General features: G+C 34.2%; 2 protein-coding genes across 2 annotated transcripts in view; both read left to right on the top strand.

The window, feature by feature from the left end:
- Positions 1 to 4,268, top strand: part of LOC123668350 (membrane-bound transcription factor site-1 protease) — a 29,335-nt gene extending 25,067 nt beyond the window's left edge. The window contains exon 20 of the mRNA XM_045602089.1: positions 3,628 to 4,268. Coding sequence (XP_045458045.1) covers positions 3,628 to 3,854 — 227 coding nt within the window. The 3' untranslated portion in view covers positions 3,855 to 4,268. The remainder of the gene's footprint in view (positions 1 to 3,627) is intronic.
- A 1,849-nt stretch (positions 4,269 to 6,117) lies between these two features.
- The window catches only part of LOC123668351 (acetyl-coenzyme A synthetase), a 30,521-nt gene continuing 18,547 nt past the window's right edge, over positions 6,118 to 18,091 (top strand). Inside the window, exons 1-4 of the mRNA XM_045602090.1 lie at positions 6,118 to 6,493; positions 16,168 to 16,363; positions 16,444 to 16,680; positions 16,988 to 17,103. Coding sequence (XP_045458046.1) covers positions 6,192 to 6,493; positions 16,168 to 16,363; positions 16,444 to 16,680; positions 16,988 to 17,103 — 851 coding nt within the window. The 5' untranslated portion in view covers positions 6,118 to 6,191. The remainder of the gene's footprint in view (positions 6,494 to 16,167; positions 16,364 to 16,443; positions 16,681 to 16,987; positions 17,104 to 18,091) is intronic.

The raw sequence follows: 18,091 nt of genomic DNA, 5'->3' as shown, positions 1-18,091 counted from the left end.
AAAAGAATTAATTTATTCTAATGAATTTTTTAAAGTGTCATCAAGTTGTTTGGTCAGTCCAGGAAATTTCCAAATCGGGGAACAATTAGTTAATTTATAAGTTATGTCGTTGTTAAATCCGAAATATGTATAATATAATTAACAATATCAAGTCTATTGTTGTTGTGTTGGCGAAAGCGATTTAAAACCATTTGTTTTTAATTTAATGTAAATAATATAAAAACCTTTTGCGTATCATGCCAACTTGGTTATGTAAGAATGAACGTTAGAGGATGATTTTTCTATGTGTAAAAAAGTATAGCAGAATGCTTTTAAACTTTCCCTACATTAGTCGTAAAGAATTAGGAAAAAAATTAAGAATAATGGCAATTCAAGTAATGTCATTCAGGACATATCATACGACAAAATTTCAGGTACAACCTGATTTATTTATTTCTACCAGACGAGCCGCCGCTCGTGACGTTTTTTGGTAGGGGTTAAACAAACGAAAAACTAGAGATTACCATTTATTTTATTTGTAAAGAAAAAAACATTCCGTCCATGCAGATTCACCATCACTGCCTGCGCTCCAAACACCAGAAACGGAAAACAAAATAGTTTATTAGTTTCTTCACATTCACACCATTAATGTGTTTTGAAATATTGATCATATTAAAAAACACGCGTAGAAGATTTAATTTTCGTACTACATTATCTTTCAGTTCGAGACGCATTTCGAGAGTCTTTTCACACTTTTTAATAAAATATGCACTGTATTTGCTGTGTGGTTACGGTAATAAAGAATATAGCCACCCTCTCTCACTTCTCTTCCCATAGGTGTCGTAAGAGGCGACTAAGGGATAACACAGTTCCACTACCACCTTGGAAATTAAAAAGCCGACCGATGGCGGGATAACCATCCAACCGCTGACTACTACAAACTATTTTTCATACTTACTTAAAAGAAAAACTACGAAATAGCTTACGAAGCCTACACGTTTATTTGTATAAATAAGAATGGATATCGCATAGGCAAGTTATTCTCGCGGCGGGTGACACAGGCCTAAACCGCAGCTTGGCAACGTCGCGCGTAAGTTGCGCTCCAGATTAGGCTAATTTCTCATACGAAATTTTTTGTTTCGCGCGTCGGCCACTAACGATTTTTCTCTTTCGCACTCATTGAATACAGTGCTAGAAATCTTAATAAACTTAGTTTCATAGGAACGCAATAGCTGGCGCTCCACTCGTTACAACTTGACGTCAAATGTACGCGTAGGGTTAGGTAATATTATTATATAATAGTCTATTGACTATTGTAAAGGAACATTTGAATAGATAGAATGCAATGTGAGGATAGTGTGTATTATAAAGAAATATAGATTTAAGATTACTTATGTAATTTTCGTGGGAGTGCACCAGCGCTCTTTAGGATTAGTCGCTTCAGCCCCTACGCCCTTCTACCCTTACGTAATATTTTTCTACCATCCATACTCAACGAAAACCAAATCTGCCAAATCGGTCAAGCGGTCCTCAAGTTATGCTCTATAAAACAGGCTTTATTTTATAACATTTAGGTCACGAAAGTGAATAAATAAGGTCGCCCTATACGTAAGCTCTAAGACAGTATTTAAGTTTTGTAAGTTTTCATGAAGCTGCGTAACCTAAATACGTACAATATATATATGATGATACATAGTTAGCGAGATACATTTTAGATATTTTATTAACATATTAATAATACCTAAGGGTTCGATAAAAAACTAACAATAAATTAATAATCGATTCATTATCCTAATTTATTGAAACTAATTTATAATGTCATGAAGATTTTGTTTTCATAAAGCTTATCCTAGAAATTGTAATTTTAAAATGAAAACCAAACTTCAACAATAATATCTGTCGCTGGCTTTTGACATTTTTCAAACAATGAAAAAAATATATAAGATTCTTAATATGAGTATAGTTCGCGTCGTGTAAAAAGAACGCTGAAGGAAAATGGAGGGGGTGCGTTTGCGCATGCGTATACTCGCGCACAAAAGTACTATTGTTTTATTTTTTAATTAGGCTTTCACTCGCGGCTTCCTTTAAATGGTTATTGGTAGATACATTAAAAATAATAAAAATACCGGTGCGAATACTTCGGACTAAATAAGTATAATAATTATCACTTTACAAAATTACATTTTTTTTTTCAAACAAAAGCATTAACAAATTTTTTAGTTATTGAAATGTCGTATTCAAAAATATTAATTATCTGTACTCTCGATATTCGTATCTTAATAGTTTTTATGTATTTAAAATGATAAATTGATATTTTTTTTAGTTATATAAATAGTAAATGGAGCTTTATAAGTGTCCGTATGCTAATGTGTTGTGAAAGTGATAAATGCGGAAAAACGTGATTTACGATTGACAGTGGTTTGTTTACCAAATAAGATTGTTTCAAAAAATGGACAGTACGAAAAAGTTTTTTCAAGAGTTGGCAGCACTGTAAATCGCCTTTTGCGCATTTTGACAACCAGCGTTCTTTTTACATGACGCGAATTATATATTATAAATAATTTTTCTCACTTCTTTATGTAAAACTATTTCGTAATTTAAAACTTTTGTGCGCGATAATAATTTGAGTCGACGTCGAACTGTCAACCGCTGTCAACCAATAGCACACCGGCAAGCATGCGACACGTGATAAACACTCCCGTCCCCCTACCCCTTACCACCAAATAGACCGATAAATCGTTTCTGCGCAGCTTCAAGGCCAGCGTTCTTTTTACATGACGCGAACTATATCAGTTATTATAAGGTCGAGAAATATAACCCAAAGTTGAGCTCCGACAACTGAGTAGAACTCAAAGAGATGAATGACATAAATTGTGTCTCAGGCACTCCTAACGTTCTTTTTCAATCCTGCTATTAAAATCAGGCAGAGTTCATTTTTTTTAAATATTTTTTTACTATATACAGGTTCCATGGTGTTTGATACAACTGTGATCTTATATTATGATGCTAGCTAACACTAAATTTTAAGAAAAGCTATTAAAATTTATTTATTTTTACATACGAATAAGGTGTGTTCCTAAGATAAAGCAACTTAGTGCTTGTGTTATAGGTAACAGCCGACTGATACAGTTATATTTTATTTTCATTCGTGTGACATTTCGTCGATTATATTCGGATATACCGGATATGTATTGGTTATTTAATAAAACATAATAAAAGATGTCATATAATTACTAGCTGACTCCGCAAATGTTGTTTTGTCATATATGTTATTAACCCCTTATTCAGACCTACCCGATATGCACACAAAATTTCATGAAAATCGGCCCAGCCGTTTCGAAGGAGTATGTTAACTAACATTGTGACACGTGAATTTTACATACAAGAAATATACTCGTGTATATATATACATATATATATATATATACATATATATATATATATATATATATATATATATATATATATATATATATATATATATATATATATATATATATCCCCATACTCGGGATGGGAATCTAACCCATAACCCTCGGAGTTGAATGCAGAGTCACTGCACACTTTGCCAACGGGTACATAATATGGGCTTGTCCTGAAATAAAGGTTATTATTATATTATTATTAACTATTTTGTTATTTTCTCAGCCGCTCCAGACATAGAGGGCACTGAGCCAGCCCCTCGCGCATGGAGAGGTGCGGGTGCTGCCCCTTCCCGATCAAAAGCTGATGAGGAAGAGCCTTCAAGGTCCACCTTCGCCAGCCGCATTCTCACTCTATGCGCCATCGTCTTCATAGTATACTCTTTACATGCCTTCTGGAAACGATGCGGTCGAAAAATCCGAAGAAGAAAATTGATCTCTTTAGCCACCTAGCATAAGGCCAGATCGTCCAAACGGACATTCAGACAGGAAAAACGTGGATAGAAAAGGCGTAACGCCTAAATAGGCGTAACGAATAACTAGAAACGTATCTAGATAGGCGTAACGCCTGCCTTGGCGTGGTGTAGTCCAATTTGTGGGACGCTGAGTGAATATGCCTCCATAAGTAGAAACAATAAAGACTGTAATGTTTTACAGTAATTTTACTGTGATACTGTAAAACTGTTTTAGTTTTATTTAGTGACAAGGCATTCGATTATTGTAAAAATGATGTACGAATACTATGTTAAATGTAAGTATGTAAAATAGAAATGCAATGGTAATCTGAGAATGTGACCAATTTGATATTTATTTATATAATAAGTAGTAAATGTTATATTGTTTTAATAAAGTTATAAATATATAATGTTTCTGCCTTATTGATTGCAAAATTACAAATCATCCGACTTATAATTATCTCCTACATAATCTGCAATACAACTAATTTCAACAAAATAGATCATCATTTCAGCCTATCAGAGTCCACTGCTGGACATAGGCCTCTACAAGTTTGCGCCAAAAATGGTGTGAACTCATGTGTATTGCCCATAGTCACCACGCTGGGCAGGCGGGTTGGTGACCGCAGGGCTGGCTTTGTCGCACCGAAGACGCTGCTGCCCGTCTTCGGCCTGTGTATTTCAAAGCCAGCAGTTGGATAGTTATCCCGCCATCGGTCGGCTAACGGAATAGATAAAGTATTTAAAAAATATATTAATTGTTACTACAATTTGCAGTTTCTCTTAACAGCCAGCTAGTGAAAAAAAAAATAAGTAACTATATTTGTACTATTAGGGACATTTAAAAAAGATTGAAAAAGCGATTGTAACTGTTTTACAAACAAATTTATTATTAAGAATTAAACATAATATTTTTTACATAGGAAAAATTTACAGCAAAGAAATCATTACTTGGTATTTAGTGTTGTATATATTATTTTAAAAAAGTGTGTGTAAGCTCCGACACACGACTGAGTTTACTTTTTCTCGGGTGTTCATAAAATATGTAACGCGGAATTTGACCCTTTTCGATCCCTCTTTGCCCCTTTGTCGCGCAGTCACACTTCCAGTGACACCTTAAAAACCTTACGTCATAAGAGCTAGACCCCCACACAAAGATCATCTCCAGTAGATATCGTATGAAAGGCAAACTACTTAAACTAGTTAACAATGCTCTAATTTAGTATCAGCCAGTTAATAGACCAGTTGTCACGCATTGAATTTAGAATTTTGTTATTCAATTGAGATATATAAAAATATAATATTATGATATTTGATATCTATATAGTACATATGAAATTATAAAATTTCAAAATGATATCCTAGGAAGATAAAATCTTAGAAAGTCATTTTAAACACTTATCGAAAAAGCCTATATTTAATTCATATAATCACAGAACTGATAAATTTACAAAAAAAAGTTTAATTTGAACTAGCCAATTAAAAATAACATACGTTAAAATTGCATAAAAACAGGTACGAACGATAAGGATGTGATGCTGAGATAGCGAGGAGAAGTGCGGAGGGTTACCACCCTCCCCATCACTAGATTTGTACTGGGCTTACGGTGCAACCCGGCGTGGAGGATGGTCTTACTCCAGTGACCTAGAGATGCGATACGCTGCTGACGGTGGTGGGATTGACTTGGACCGGTTAAGCTCCTCTATAGACAAGTTATTCTACTATTTGCGGTTGAGTGTCCCTTCTGACGAGCGAAATGTGAAGGTGACCCCATGACGTCTCATTAACGTGCCGCCGGATTTTTTATAAAGTTTTGAGTGGATCTATATAAAAGAAAGGTTAATTGCAGTTTTCTATAAGGAATGCATGTTAAACAACGATTTAGTTTATTTACTTTAAAATTTTATTTCCGAATTCATAGTAGTAAGCACCTGATTTTTTTCCAACACATTAACAAAAAGTATTAACAGCTGTTAGTCGCTTTTTTTCTGTTAGTAGCAAAATAATATAATATCAACTACAGATAAGTGATGTTTCGTAATTCTTGAAACCTGTTTCAAGCATTACGGAACTAACAAAAAAAAATTGTGTAATGATAAACAATACACGCTAGTTCAAAACTCACACCAGACATGTGCGTGTATTTCACGCATGCGAATTGCGATAATGTTGATCGCGGTTTTTGTTCTGTTCAAGACTTAAGTACCTAACTGTCAAACTCAAACGTCACGTCAGTTACCTTTTTCAATTCCATTCAGTAACCGCGAAGATAGCGTCTGAGTAGGACGAATTAAATTTACTTCGCGACTTTATAGCACAATTTGCAAGCAATATTATGTCGCGCGTTTACCGACCAACCGACTATGTAGTCAAAAAATCGCGTCTGTCGTCCTTCGAGAAATACAAGGAAATGCACAAAAAATCTATAGAAGACCCAGAAGGATTTTGGACCGAAATAGCTAACAAATTCCATTGGCAGACCCCTTTTCAATCCGGAAAATTTCTTTCGTATAACTTCGACATTACCAAAGGGGACATTTTTGTTAAATGGATGGAAGGAGCTGTAACAAACGTTTGCTTCAACCTTTTAGATAGAAACGTAAGAAATGGTCATGGGGACAAAATTGCTTACTATTGGTGAGTATTTGAGCTGTTGCCATTGAATAATCAATAGTCAGCTGAGCGAATGCACCGCACTGAGACGGCGCGCGAATGTATTGATTTTTCTTTTTATATACGATTTTCCTATTTGTTTTAGTAGTGGTCATTACGTAATATTGTTTTGTAATTATTTATATTTTTCATGTTATATCATTGTTTTATATGAATTTTTAGTGAAATTTAAATAACGTTTGTTTTAGAATTCTTGATAACTCACCCAGATTATTAAGTACTAAACCAATTGATTGAATAACAACTACTTCTAACCTTTTATTTATATCAAAAATTGAATAGCCGTTATTTAAACTACTGATTTCCTAAATTTTTCGATGCATATGGAATTAGTTTTAATTTCGTAATACCGATATTATTTTACTTATGTCTGAAATTACTCTTTTTATTTTAAAGAAAACAATAAAAATAGATATAAGCTACTTATTTATATTTACATATAATAAATATTTTATTTATTACATCATAATATTATATTATAATATTTTATTTTGTCATTAAAACAGAAATCAGGTTACATATGCTTCAACATTCAACTGACTATATACCTATTATCTAGTCAGTTTATTATTTTAACAAACGAGTAATGAGCGTGTCTTTCGCACATTTTCGATATTGACAGAATGAGATGGGTCATGGTTAGGGATGGGGCCAACACCTTTGTTCTTGTTTTGAAATTGTAAAGGTCCGTTCATATTGAAAACCTCCAAAAATTACTGTAGAGAATTTTTTTTTTATATATATAAATAATTTAATTAATAAATAACAACAAAACAGTATTAGCTATAGTATAAAATATACATATAGTATATTGAGCACAAGAACTGATAAATAAAATAATTATTATATAATTCGCGTAATCTTAAAAACTATCGTCATCACTTCCTTCTGATGAACTTTTTGCAGACACGGGGGTGATAAACTGCTTTAACATATTTTCTACATAATTGTCCACATCGTACATTTTTGTTTTGATCTTGGTTATCACATGATTGACACATGACGACCATTTTCGGATATCCATTTTAGGTACTCCTTGTACGAGGTCGAACTTCATTAATTTTATAACTTTTGTTATTTGCTGCCACGTAACAAGCTCAAAGTAATATGTATATTTGTGGCCCTCTCGTCTCAGGAAATTTTTCAATGCAATCTTTATTTTGCTTAACTAAATCTAGAAGTTGCAACTTTAACATTGATACGTCACAAGCAATATTTTTTGACTGTAGCTATTCAATAATCTCTTGTTTGCGAGGTGAAGTTGTAGGTGCTTTGTCAAGTTTTCTAGAATGCTAGGATGCATTATCTAAAACAACTGCATTCTCATCCAACTTAGGTAAAATGTCTTGGAACCAATTTTCAAATACTTTGGCGTCAATATCTTGGTAGTAGTTACCGGTTTTTTTAGGTTCAAAATATTTCAATCCTCCTACTACAAATCGAATAATACAGTCGATATTTACAGTTATAATCCGTTTGTCTTTACTTGCAATAACAATGATAAAGCATCCCTCAGTGAAAACGTATATAGTTATCGCGTTTATTATAAAAAAAAAAATATAAAAGAAAATACAAAATTAAACACAATACTGACGGATTTTTCAATCCTGTTGACAATAATAAGAATGTAGATCTCGATGTAGTCAATGTATTGTCAACCCAGACTTTATATGACTGGCATTTATCTACGTCTCATTTAAATAACCTATATAGTAAGTAGTTCCGTTTTGTCTGGCTGCATTTACTTCGTCTAAATATTTTCGTCGCCATAAAACTACGAGTATATTTGGCCTTTCTACTAATATACTGTTTCTACCTCTTTTATTATAGAAAAAAACCAAAATTTTTAGTGTTTTGTACAATTTCGATCTTGACATAAACGGGGAATCAGAATCTTCCTATATGATGTTCAGGATTTTATCTAAAGCATTCATCATCGTAAGCATTTCATTTTGAAATAAAATTTGTGGACTACTTATCGAAGATCGCTTTTCGTAAAATCATCACATTAGTTAATAACACTCAAGCAATTTCTTTTCTTTTTGGTGATTTTGGTGTCATGTCTTCAATAACCTTAAGAAACGAAACATCGAATAATATATACTAGTGGTCGCCAAGAGATCGAAGTTCGACCAAACAAAATTTAAATTAAAGAAAATCAAAAAATAATGAAATTAAAGAACCCTTCTTTAAATTTTAATTTGACTTTGACAATCAACAAATAGTTTAATATGCGTGTGTGTGCCACTACATGGTAGTGTGTGTAATGTTTTTTTTATTGATTTACTATATTGTTATGCATAATTTTAACAAAATATTAGCATTCTGCACTCCTTCTCTATATAAACTATAATTGTGCGAAATTTCGTATTCCTCCGTCCGCATAAATTTCGTAAAAAGGCGTACAAAGTTTTTGCTTTACGTATTAATATGTAGAAAGATAATATAATGTTATTATTTATAATTTAGTTTGACATAACTGTGGTAAGACACACTAGGACATTTCCTGCTTAAGATGGAGCAATCCACCTCGACCTTACAGAAGATCACAGCTAAATAATGCTGTTTTCAAGCAGTGTTGTATTCCTGTGGGTGAGTAAGGTGACCAGAGTTCCTATAATAAACTAGTTGACCTGGCGTATCGCCTAATTTTTTTTCTTACATATAATAATTACATATATTAAAATAAAATATAGCCTATCTTTCAAGTTGGATCAAATTGCACACGACGTGCAAATTTGATTAAAATCGGTTAAGTAGTTTAGGAGTCCATCGCGGACAAACAACGTGATCAAGATAATAAATAATGTGTAATAAATTATTATTTTCAATTAAGTAAAAATGTTTACCTTGTACACCGTAGAGACATGAATTCCTATTGAACTTATATTATTTCGGCTATTTCGGTGTTTGTGTGAAGCGGACTCTATGTTGATTACGTTGAACCAATAACAACGCAGACAAATTTTTTTAAATTTTTGGTACTTCTTTAATAAAAAAATGATTGTGCTTTAGTAGTCCACACGATTGAAGTAAAACTTATGAAACAACTCTTTCTCATCTTCACTAACTTATGTATCCCTATGAACTTCCTTTTGCCTCACCTGATCACACTTTTCGTAACGCTCTCGACACGCATTCAAAAGCTTACACCCTAAGTCAAGCGTCCGTAAAGAAATTTTACTTCTAAAACAGACAATAAATAATTTATAATCAAAACGAAACAAATATCCTACAAGATAAAACAAGAGAAGCAATTAAAACAAAAAGAACTTCACTGCTAACTGCACTTTAGATGACGGAATATTGCGCAATCTACCGATTTTTAATTCATATTGAGAGTCCAAATTCCGCATTGCAGTTCATTTTATAAGAGATGCATTTTAATTATTCCATTAAAGTACATATGTATACGAACGCACTCTAGCAACTCACTGTTCAAATAAATATTTACGTACGTTTATAACGTACACTATACGAAGGCTTCAAAGTGTTCTCGATTGAATATGAATCTAATAAATTACCATTGCGTTAAACGACTCACAAAGATATCGCGAAAGTGCAATATAAAGGGCATACTCTGCTGCTTTTAAAAGAATTAAGAGTCTATCACTTCTTGCTGCAGAAATACTATGCCCGATCATCCACACAATATTAACACTGGACTAATAAAATATTACATTATCATCATCATCATCAATACATCAATATACATATAAAAAAGTGTTAAGGTAATATGTTTGTGCACTCTAATCTCAGAAACGACTTATCCGATTTAGATGCGGTTTTCACTAATATATTTTTGTAAGCTTCACTTAACATTTAGTGGTTGTTTATGTTAGGTATAAAAAAATAATGCCAATTTAAAGAATAACATTGAACATGTAAATACCCAAATGACGGTGTTTATAATCCAAAATAAACCAAAAGATGTGTCTAAAAAATGTTATCCAAGTTACTATTCCACGCGCACGAAGTCGTCGGCAGAGCTAGTTTAAAATAATAACGTTGATAAAACAGTATTTTATCCGTCTATCATCTTATATAAAATAGTCCATAATTTTCTTTAAAAATTCAACATTAAGTTGTTTTTAAGTACTTTAAAATTAAATAATTTTACGACATAATAGAATGTTTCATTTTATATACTTATAAAAGCATAATATGCTGCGTCAACTTTGTTGAACATACGAAGGTCAACGCAGTTCATATGACTATTAATATATGTATTGCCAATGCATTTACTTACGTAAAACTAGGTATTAAAAGTAGTATAAAAATCAGATAACTTTCGGCGATACCTATTCATCTGAAAATATAATATACGAATAATACGTATATATGTATGTAACACGACTAATCGATTACGGTTATATGCATTACGTCATTCTGAAATAAATTTGAATGTTTGGAGTTGTAAACTACAGTATTCGTGTAAACACACTTGTAATACTTCTGTAATACTCGTATATGTATATATATATATATATATATATAGTTTTTTTCGTTATACGTTCGTCTATAAATTCATGAACTTCTTTTAATTACATCTTAATATATATAAATTACGCGTCACGCTGTTTGTCCGCGATGGACTCCTAAACTACTTAACCGATTTTAATCAAATTTTCACACTGTATGCAGTTCCAAGATCCAACTTGAAAGATAGTGTATATTTTATATTTAATTTTGATGTAATATGTAAGTCTGAGTCTATCCGTAAAGCTTCTTCGCGTGACTCATTTAAGAGACAAGTTAGGGAGTTCTTCTTAGGCAAAATTTAACCTAATTTAATGAACTACATAAAACCCGTGTAATTGTGTTTTGTTTATTATCGTCAGCCTTATGTATATATGTATTTATGTTTGTATCTGTTTATGTATGTATTTGTATAGTATGTATATGAATTATTTGCTCATGTTTATAATATAACGATTGTCACTAACTTTACCTCATTTATCCTCCCTTTTTTTTTCTTAATGTGAATTTTAGTAATACCCAATTCTGCACACCTACAAATATCCGCTCTTGTTCGTTCTAAGGTTGGTTGGTATGGAATACTTTTAGTATTAAGCCCGCCTTTTATACAATTCTTTAATGTATTGTGCAATAAAGTATCAATAAATAAATAAATATATGTAATTATTAGATTTAAGAAAATAAAATAAGGCGATACAATGTTCGCCAGGTCAGCTAGTAAGATAATAAATAAAACGTCTTACCTTCCTATCAATGTTACAATAATGAAACATCCGTCGATATTAATATAAATCATAATATCAACTATTGGACACTTCAAATTTCAGTGGAACAAGTGAAAAAAGAATCATTACTTTAAAAAAGCAAAGTTTTAATTAATATAACATCTATTTTAACATCATATCGCAATAGCAATAATTATTAATGTAAATAAATAAAGAATTTGCTATAACTGTAAAATTGTTATATTGTTTGTAATGCTTTCTAAATAAATAAACTTCCCCGCAAATGCACATTTGTTTACATTCAATTACTTCTTTTCTTTTCTTCTGTGTCTACGGCAGTCTAGAATTTAGCCACCCCCTCTTCCCGTGGGTGTCGTATGAGGCGACTAAGAGATAACATAGTTCCACTGCTACCTTTGAACTATTGAAGCCGCCCGATGGCGAGATAACCATCCTACAAGTGGCATTTTTAATACACAGACTTAAGTGTAGTAAATATTTTAGTATTTTGAATAAAAAAACTGTTTGACTTCTCAATAATTTTAATAAAGTAACATATAATAACAAACATAATTCAAATATAAAAAGAATACAGAACACATTAGGCTTGATAGCTAGTACATATTACAACATACGCCCACTTAATGGCTACTAGCCTAATTTGGGTACTATACAGTTAAACCTATGCCCTTTACATAAATATCATGAGCTACATGCCTTAAAGGCTTAGTTAAAACATCAGCGGGCATATCGGCTGTGGGTAAATATTTTAATTGAATAGTACCATCTGAAACCTTTTCACGAATAAAGTGAAATCGTATTTCGATATGTTTTGTACGATTGTGATGATTTGGATTCTTGGCCAACATTTATGCACTCTGGCTATCATTATAAATTGTTACTTCCGCCTTAGAAATATTACTTATCTCTGACAGTAAACGACGTAAATACGCGGCTTCTTTAACACAGGAACTCAATGCCATGTACTCTGCTTCAGCAGAAGAAAGCGCTACTGTGGGTTGTTTCTTAGACTCCCACGACACATACCCTCCTCTAAACTCAGTATAAAAACCGGTATATGAGCGACGATCTAAGCAATCATTTGCAAAATCTGCGTCTGCGGTCACCAACCCAGCCCCTGCCAAGCGTGATGACTATGGTCAAAACCCTCATGAGTTCGCGGCAGAAATTTCAGCCCTCTGTTTCCGGCAGTCCCACTATTCCTGGCTACGGCGGCGATCGCGATAACGGTGGGGCAGTGGGTGCTAGGAATCACCGGGTTACACTGATAAACGCACTCTCGGCTAGACCATCACCTCACCGAACTTGAAATAGAACTGAGTCACATTAAGTGAAGCATACTGGGGTTGTCTGAAGTCCGAAAAAAGGGCTGTGACACGATAATCCTCTACTTCCGTGAAGGTGATGGGTTTTCCCATGGTGGCGTCGGTTTTCTGATCCACAAGACTCTCACTAGTAAGGTTGTGGAAGTTAGCACTGTGTCGACCCGGGTAGCGAACCTGTACTTAAAGTTACTGACAGGTACTGAGGTACTCTCTAAAAGTGATACAGGTATATGTGCTGACCTCGGCACACTCTGACAATGAAGTCGAAGCCTTGTATGACGATATTACAAGGGCCATGCATGACACTACTTCGGCCTTCTACGACGTTGTTATGAGAAACTTCAAAGCTAAAGTGAGAGTACAAGACCAAGAAGATGTCTCAGTGGTCAATGGGTTTAACTTCGGTAGCAACCATCGGCTATTACGAGATACTCTGAATGCATTCCTCTGAAAAGAGCGGGCTCGCTTGAGGAAATCTACTCTCGGAGAGTACGCTGCCCCAAATACTATGTGGCTCCGAGCAGTTACAACTGGAAAACCAAAAGTGATTCGAATCGCTGGAAACCATCAGCGACGTAGATGGGATAACCGACAACGTGATGAAGACGGTGTGTACACAGTGGGTCGCAGACACTTTCCGCGGACGAAGTCAATGAAGCAGTCCAAACTTTCTCCCGAAGCCTTGGATCTGATGTGGTGGAGGCGCGAGTTGCCCGCTGTTCAAATAGCTTCACCAAAACAGAAGAATCTTTCCAAGAGAATAAGAAAACTTGTACGCAGAGATCTCCGCTGCTCAAATACTACTCTTATCGAGCAAAATAGGGGGTCCAAAGTTTACCAAATACCATTGGGGAGAAGTTTTCTTGTGAAGCTCAAAGCAGCGAATGGCAGAACTAAAAACGGGAGGCCTCCGGGGGATGACGGAGTTACGACTAAGCTCCTTAAGGCCGCAAGGTGATCTGTCCTAAAAGCCTTGGCGAGAATCTTTAATACCGTCATCCACCTGGATTCCACGCCAGAGACAGGGTCCAGGTGGTGGAGTGTATAGCCACATGTATAAGCCGTTTTCGAAGGTTGTTACGAATTGTCTCGCCACAAAACTCGACAAATTTCAACCACCGGAGGCTGGATTTTAAAATGGCTACAGCACCGTAGACAACATCCATACTGTTCGGCAGATTATACAAAAATCTGAAATCTGAATCTGAAAAAAATACAATTTATCCCGTAAAACTGAAATTAAAGACTTAACTTAGGTTTTATTTTTGACAAAGAATTAAGTTTTCGTACGCATTATGACTTTATCAACCAAAAAGCTTCTAGTTTACTTGGATTCATTCCAAGAGTGTCTAAACCTTTTAAAAAGACTTCATCTTATTGAGCTTTGTATCATGCTCTCATAAGAAGCATATTGGAGTACAACACTGTGATCTGGTTTCCAAATTACTCCGTCATATCAATCGCATAGAAGGAATACAAAAGCGTTTTCTTAAATCGGTCTGCTTTCGTCTCAACCTGCACCGCGAGCTCCACACTTACGAAGAAAGAATGAAAAAGTTCCAAATGATATATATCTAGCCTGTCGTCGCAAATATTTAGATCTTATGACACTTTACAAAATAATTAATTACTTCATTGACTCACCATACTTGCTGTGTCAACTTAACTTTAACATAAACTACCGTATTAGAAGGCCTAAGGTGTGTTCTCTTGACGTTTATCGTAATAACACCTTTTTTTTTAATCATTTATCTCGTATGTGTCGCCAGTACAACCAGCTTGTCAGTACGTATATCGATATAGATAGCTATCACTGTTCTCTCGCTTCTTTTAAAACCAAACTTTTAATAAATGTAACTGGTTAAGCAATTTTAGTTTTTAAGTTTAAATTTACATATGTATATTCCATTCCATCCACTTTTGTTTCTACTTACTGTAGTTTACTGTTATTTTGCTGTATGTCGTGTCGTGCACATTAAAGGTTTCGACCTGGACACATAATGATGTTGTGTATGAACTATTTCTGTATCTTTTAATGGCTGTAAACTGTTCTGTACGTGATTAAATAAATAAATACCGAGACCGATCTGGTATTGGTCGATGGTATTCTTCTCAAAGTTGTTCAGGAGTATGTTTACCCAGGCCATACCGGCTGGAGGCCAATAGGAGAATTTAGTTGGGCTGGGTGGCGTTTGGCAAGTTTCGTCGAGTCTTCACTTAGAAGATTTCGCAATGCTTGAAGACCAAAGTCTTTGAGCAATGCGTCCTACCTGTATTAACATACGGAGTCAAGACGTGGTCAATGACGAAGGGGTTGGTCTACAAGTCTAAAATTGCTCAACGTTTAATGGTGCAAAGCTTGGGGTTTCTTACTAGAAATGAGACTATCCACGAGAGAACAAAAGTAACTGACATAGCCCTCAGAATGAGCAAGTTGTAGTGGCAGTAAACTAGTGACGTGTCGCAGGACCGCGCGTTGGCAAACGTAGTGTGGGACGTCCTCCGGCCCGCTGCACCGACAGTCTACGTAAGATTGCTGGTGTAGTTGGATAAGGATTTCGGAAAACCGGGATGTCTGGGGTGAACTTGGGAATGTCTTTGCCAGCAGTGGACTGAAATGGACTTCTTTTTTTAAATTACACTCTGACCACCCCAAGAAGACTACTGTAATATTTCTTCCCTTTTTTTGAAAATTAACTTGATCCTACCTCACAGTAATTATCATAACATCGTCTTTGTGATACTTTGCACTGTATAACTTCATACCTATTTCCTTTTTAGTCAATGTGAACAAAGTCTGTATTTTTCATTTAAAAATATCCCCAACTCTCTAGATTAAATTACATAATTTACCAGCTTTTCTAATTTTTATACAAGAACACAACTCTTACTTCTTTTAAATCGTTCTTCGTGTTTGTCACTTCGACTTTCCTTTGATTTTCAAATTAATATCTCCCATATAAATGACCTTATGATAATCATGTTCAGCGAAGTTAATGCCTGTGTATCCTAATTGATGATCTTAACTTAATCTATATAAAACACGTATATTCATGCATATTATTCATTATAACATTACAAATTTTAGGGTAGGTAATCACCCAGACGACTACAGCCGAGTCACATACAAGAAATTGATGGATTTGGTTTCTCAATTTGCTAATGCATTGCGTGAAAATGGTATAAGAAAAGGTGATAGGGTGTCAATATACATGCCTATGATCTTGGAGACAGTTGTATGTATGTTGGCTTGCGCCAGGATCGGAGCCATACATTCCGTAGTGGTAAGACATTTACATAAATTGAAAACACTGTCTCAAAGACTACCTTCGACAAAATAGTTATATTCATATACTTTTCGTAGTTTGCTGGTTTTTCATCGGATTCCTTGGCGGAGCGCGTGTCCGACTGCAAGGCCAAAGTCCTCGTAACCGCAGACGGCGCATGGCGAGGAGAAAAATTATTGGTTCTAAAGAAGATTTGCGATGAGGCTCTACAAAAAGCCAAAGTGAAATACAATCACACAGTGAAAATGTGCATCGTGGTGTCTCACTTGAATAGAGTTACGCCTTGCGGTAAACTCGAGGATCCAAAATCTTTGGTAAATTTACTAAACACTACGTTGTCCGGCCTTGCGAAAATATGTCAAACGCGTGAAGTGTAAATAATTGTAAACGATCTCTCAAATTTGCCATTCCTTTTTCGCACATATCTTAATTTTTTTGGCATAAAAAAACCTCCTACAAATGGGTAGAAAGCTGACAAAAAACAATCGGGCGAATCAGTCCAACGGTTTTCGAATTTTGACCTTAGCAGCAAATTACCGGTTCATTGTTGTTTATATAGATACAAGTTGAATGCTCTGTTTAGTCACTGCATGATTATGTAACTTTGTGTAATGTTTCCAGTACGAGTGGCACGATGAAGTTGATGTCTGGTGGCATGATATCGTGGAAGGTCAGTCCACTATCTGCCCCCCGGAGTGGATGGACGCTGAAGACCCGTTATTTATGTTGTATACAAGGTAACGTATCTTGTTGTTTCATATTTTATATGAAATTCTATGCGTCTGCACTTATCACTTACAATTTTATTATCTGTCCTCCTGATAAAAATTTTATTGTCTGCTAATTATAATTTTTTAAATTAGATACTCTAATGTTTATTATAAAAGCTTTCAAATGCAAATATTATATATTTTAATATTCCATCGATTTAACTTATTCAAAGTTAAAATAAATGTATAAGTTCAATAAAATTGCATTCCATCTATACAAATAAATAAAACTGGAGTATCTGTCTGTATTATTAAAATGCCGCTTATTACTAAATGCATAAAAGAATTTATACATGGTGCATATATCAAAATAGCATTTTCTACTATTTTTGTCTGTCTGTCTATCTGTTTGCTTCGGCTCTGAAACGGCTGGACCGATTTTGACGGGACTTTCAACTGTGGGGACTTTCAACGGGGCGACGGGACATCTGTCACAAATTTTATTTATACATTTTGTTGGTAACGATATTGTGTAGTTGTTACAAAAAAAAGAGCTTAATATTCTATTAATAATTCAAATCTTATTGATTTAACATTATTACTTACTTTCCCTTGACGTGTTAAAAGGAAATTAAATAAGTTATGTTTTATTTGTTATAAAGTTATCTACAAATGTTTGTAGTACTAGCTTAAGCTAAAGTTCTTTGAACTAATGTAATCAGTCTAATAGTTGGTGTTTCAGAAATCCTACACGTTAAAAATTGTACTTAACCAATAAAAAAAAAAAAAAACTTTGCCATTGTAAAATCTTTATTGGTCTTTGGAATCAACTGACCCAATTTAAAATCTATTACTTTTTTTTTAGTTAGATTTAGACATTTTTAACACTAAAATTAATGCGGTCGAGTTTAAAATTAAAAAAAAAAATCTTTGCCGCTGTGAACCTAAACGCAAACCTTTATTGAAAACTTTGGATCACCGGGTCGAAATAGAATTTCATTTACTGTGGAGCGTT

Source organism: Melitaea cinxia, chromosome Z (assembly GCF_905220565.1).
Source record: "Melitaea cinxia chromosome Z, ilMelCinx1.1, whole genome shotgun sequence".
NCBI lineage: Eukaryota > Metazoa > Arthropoda > Insecta > Lepidoptera > Nymphalidae > Melitaea > Melitaea cinxia.
This window is presented reverse-complemented; position numbering and strand designations above follow the sequence as displayed.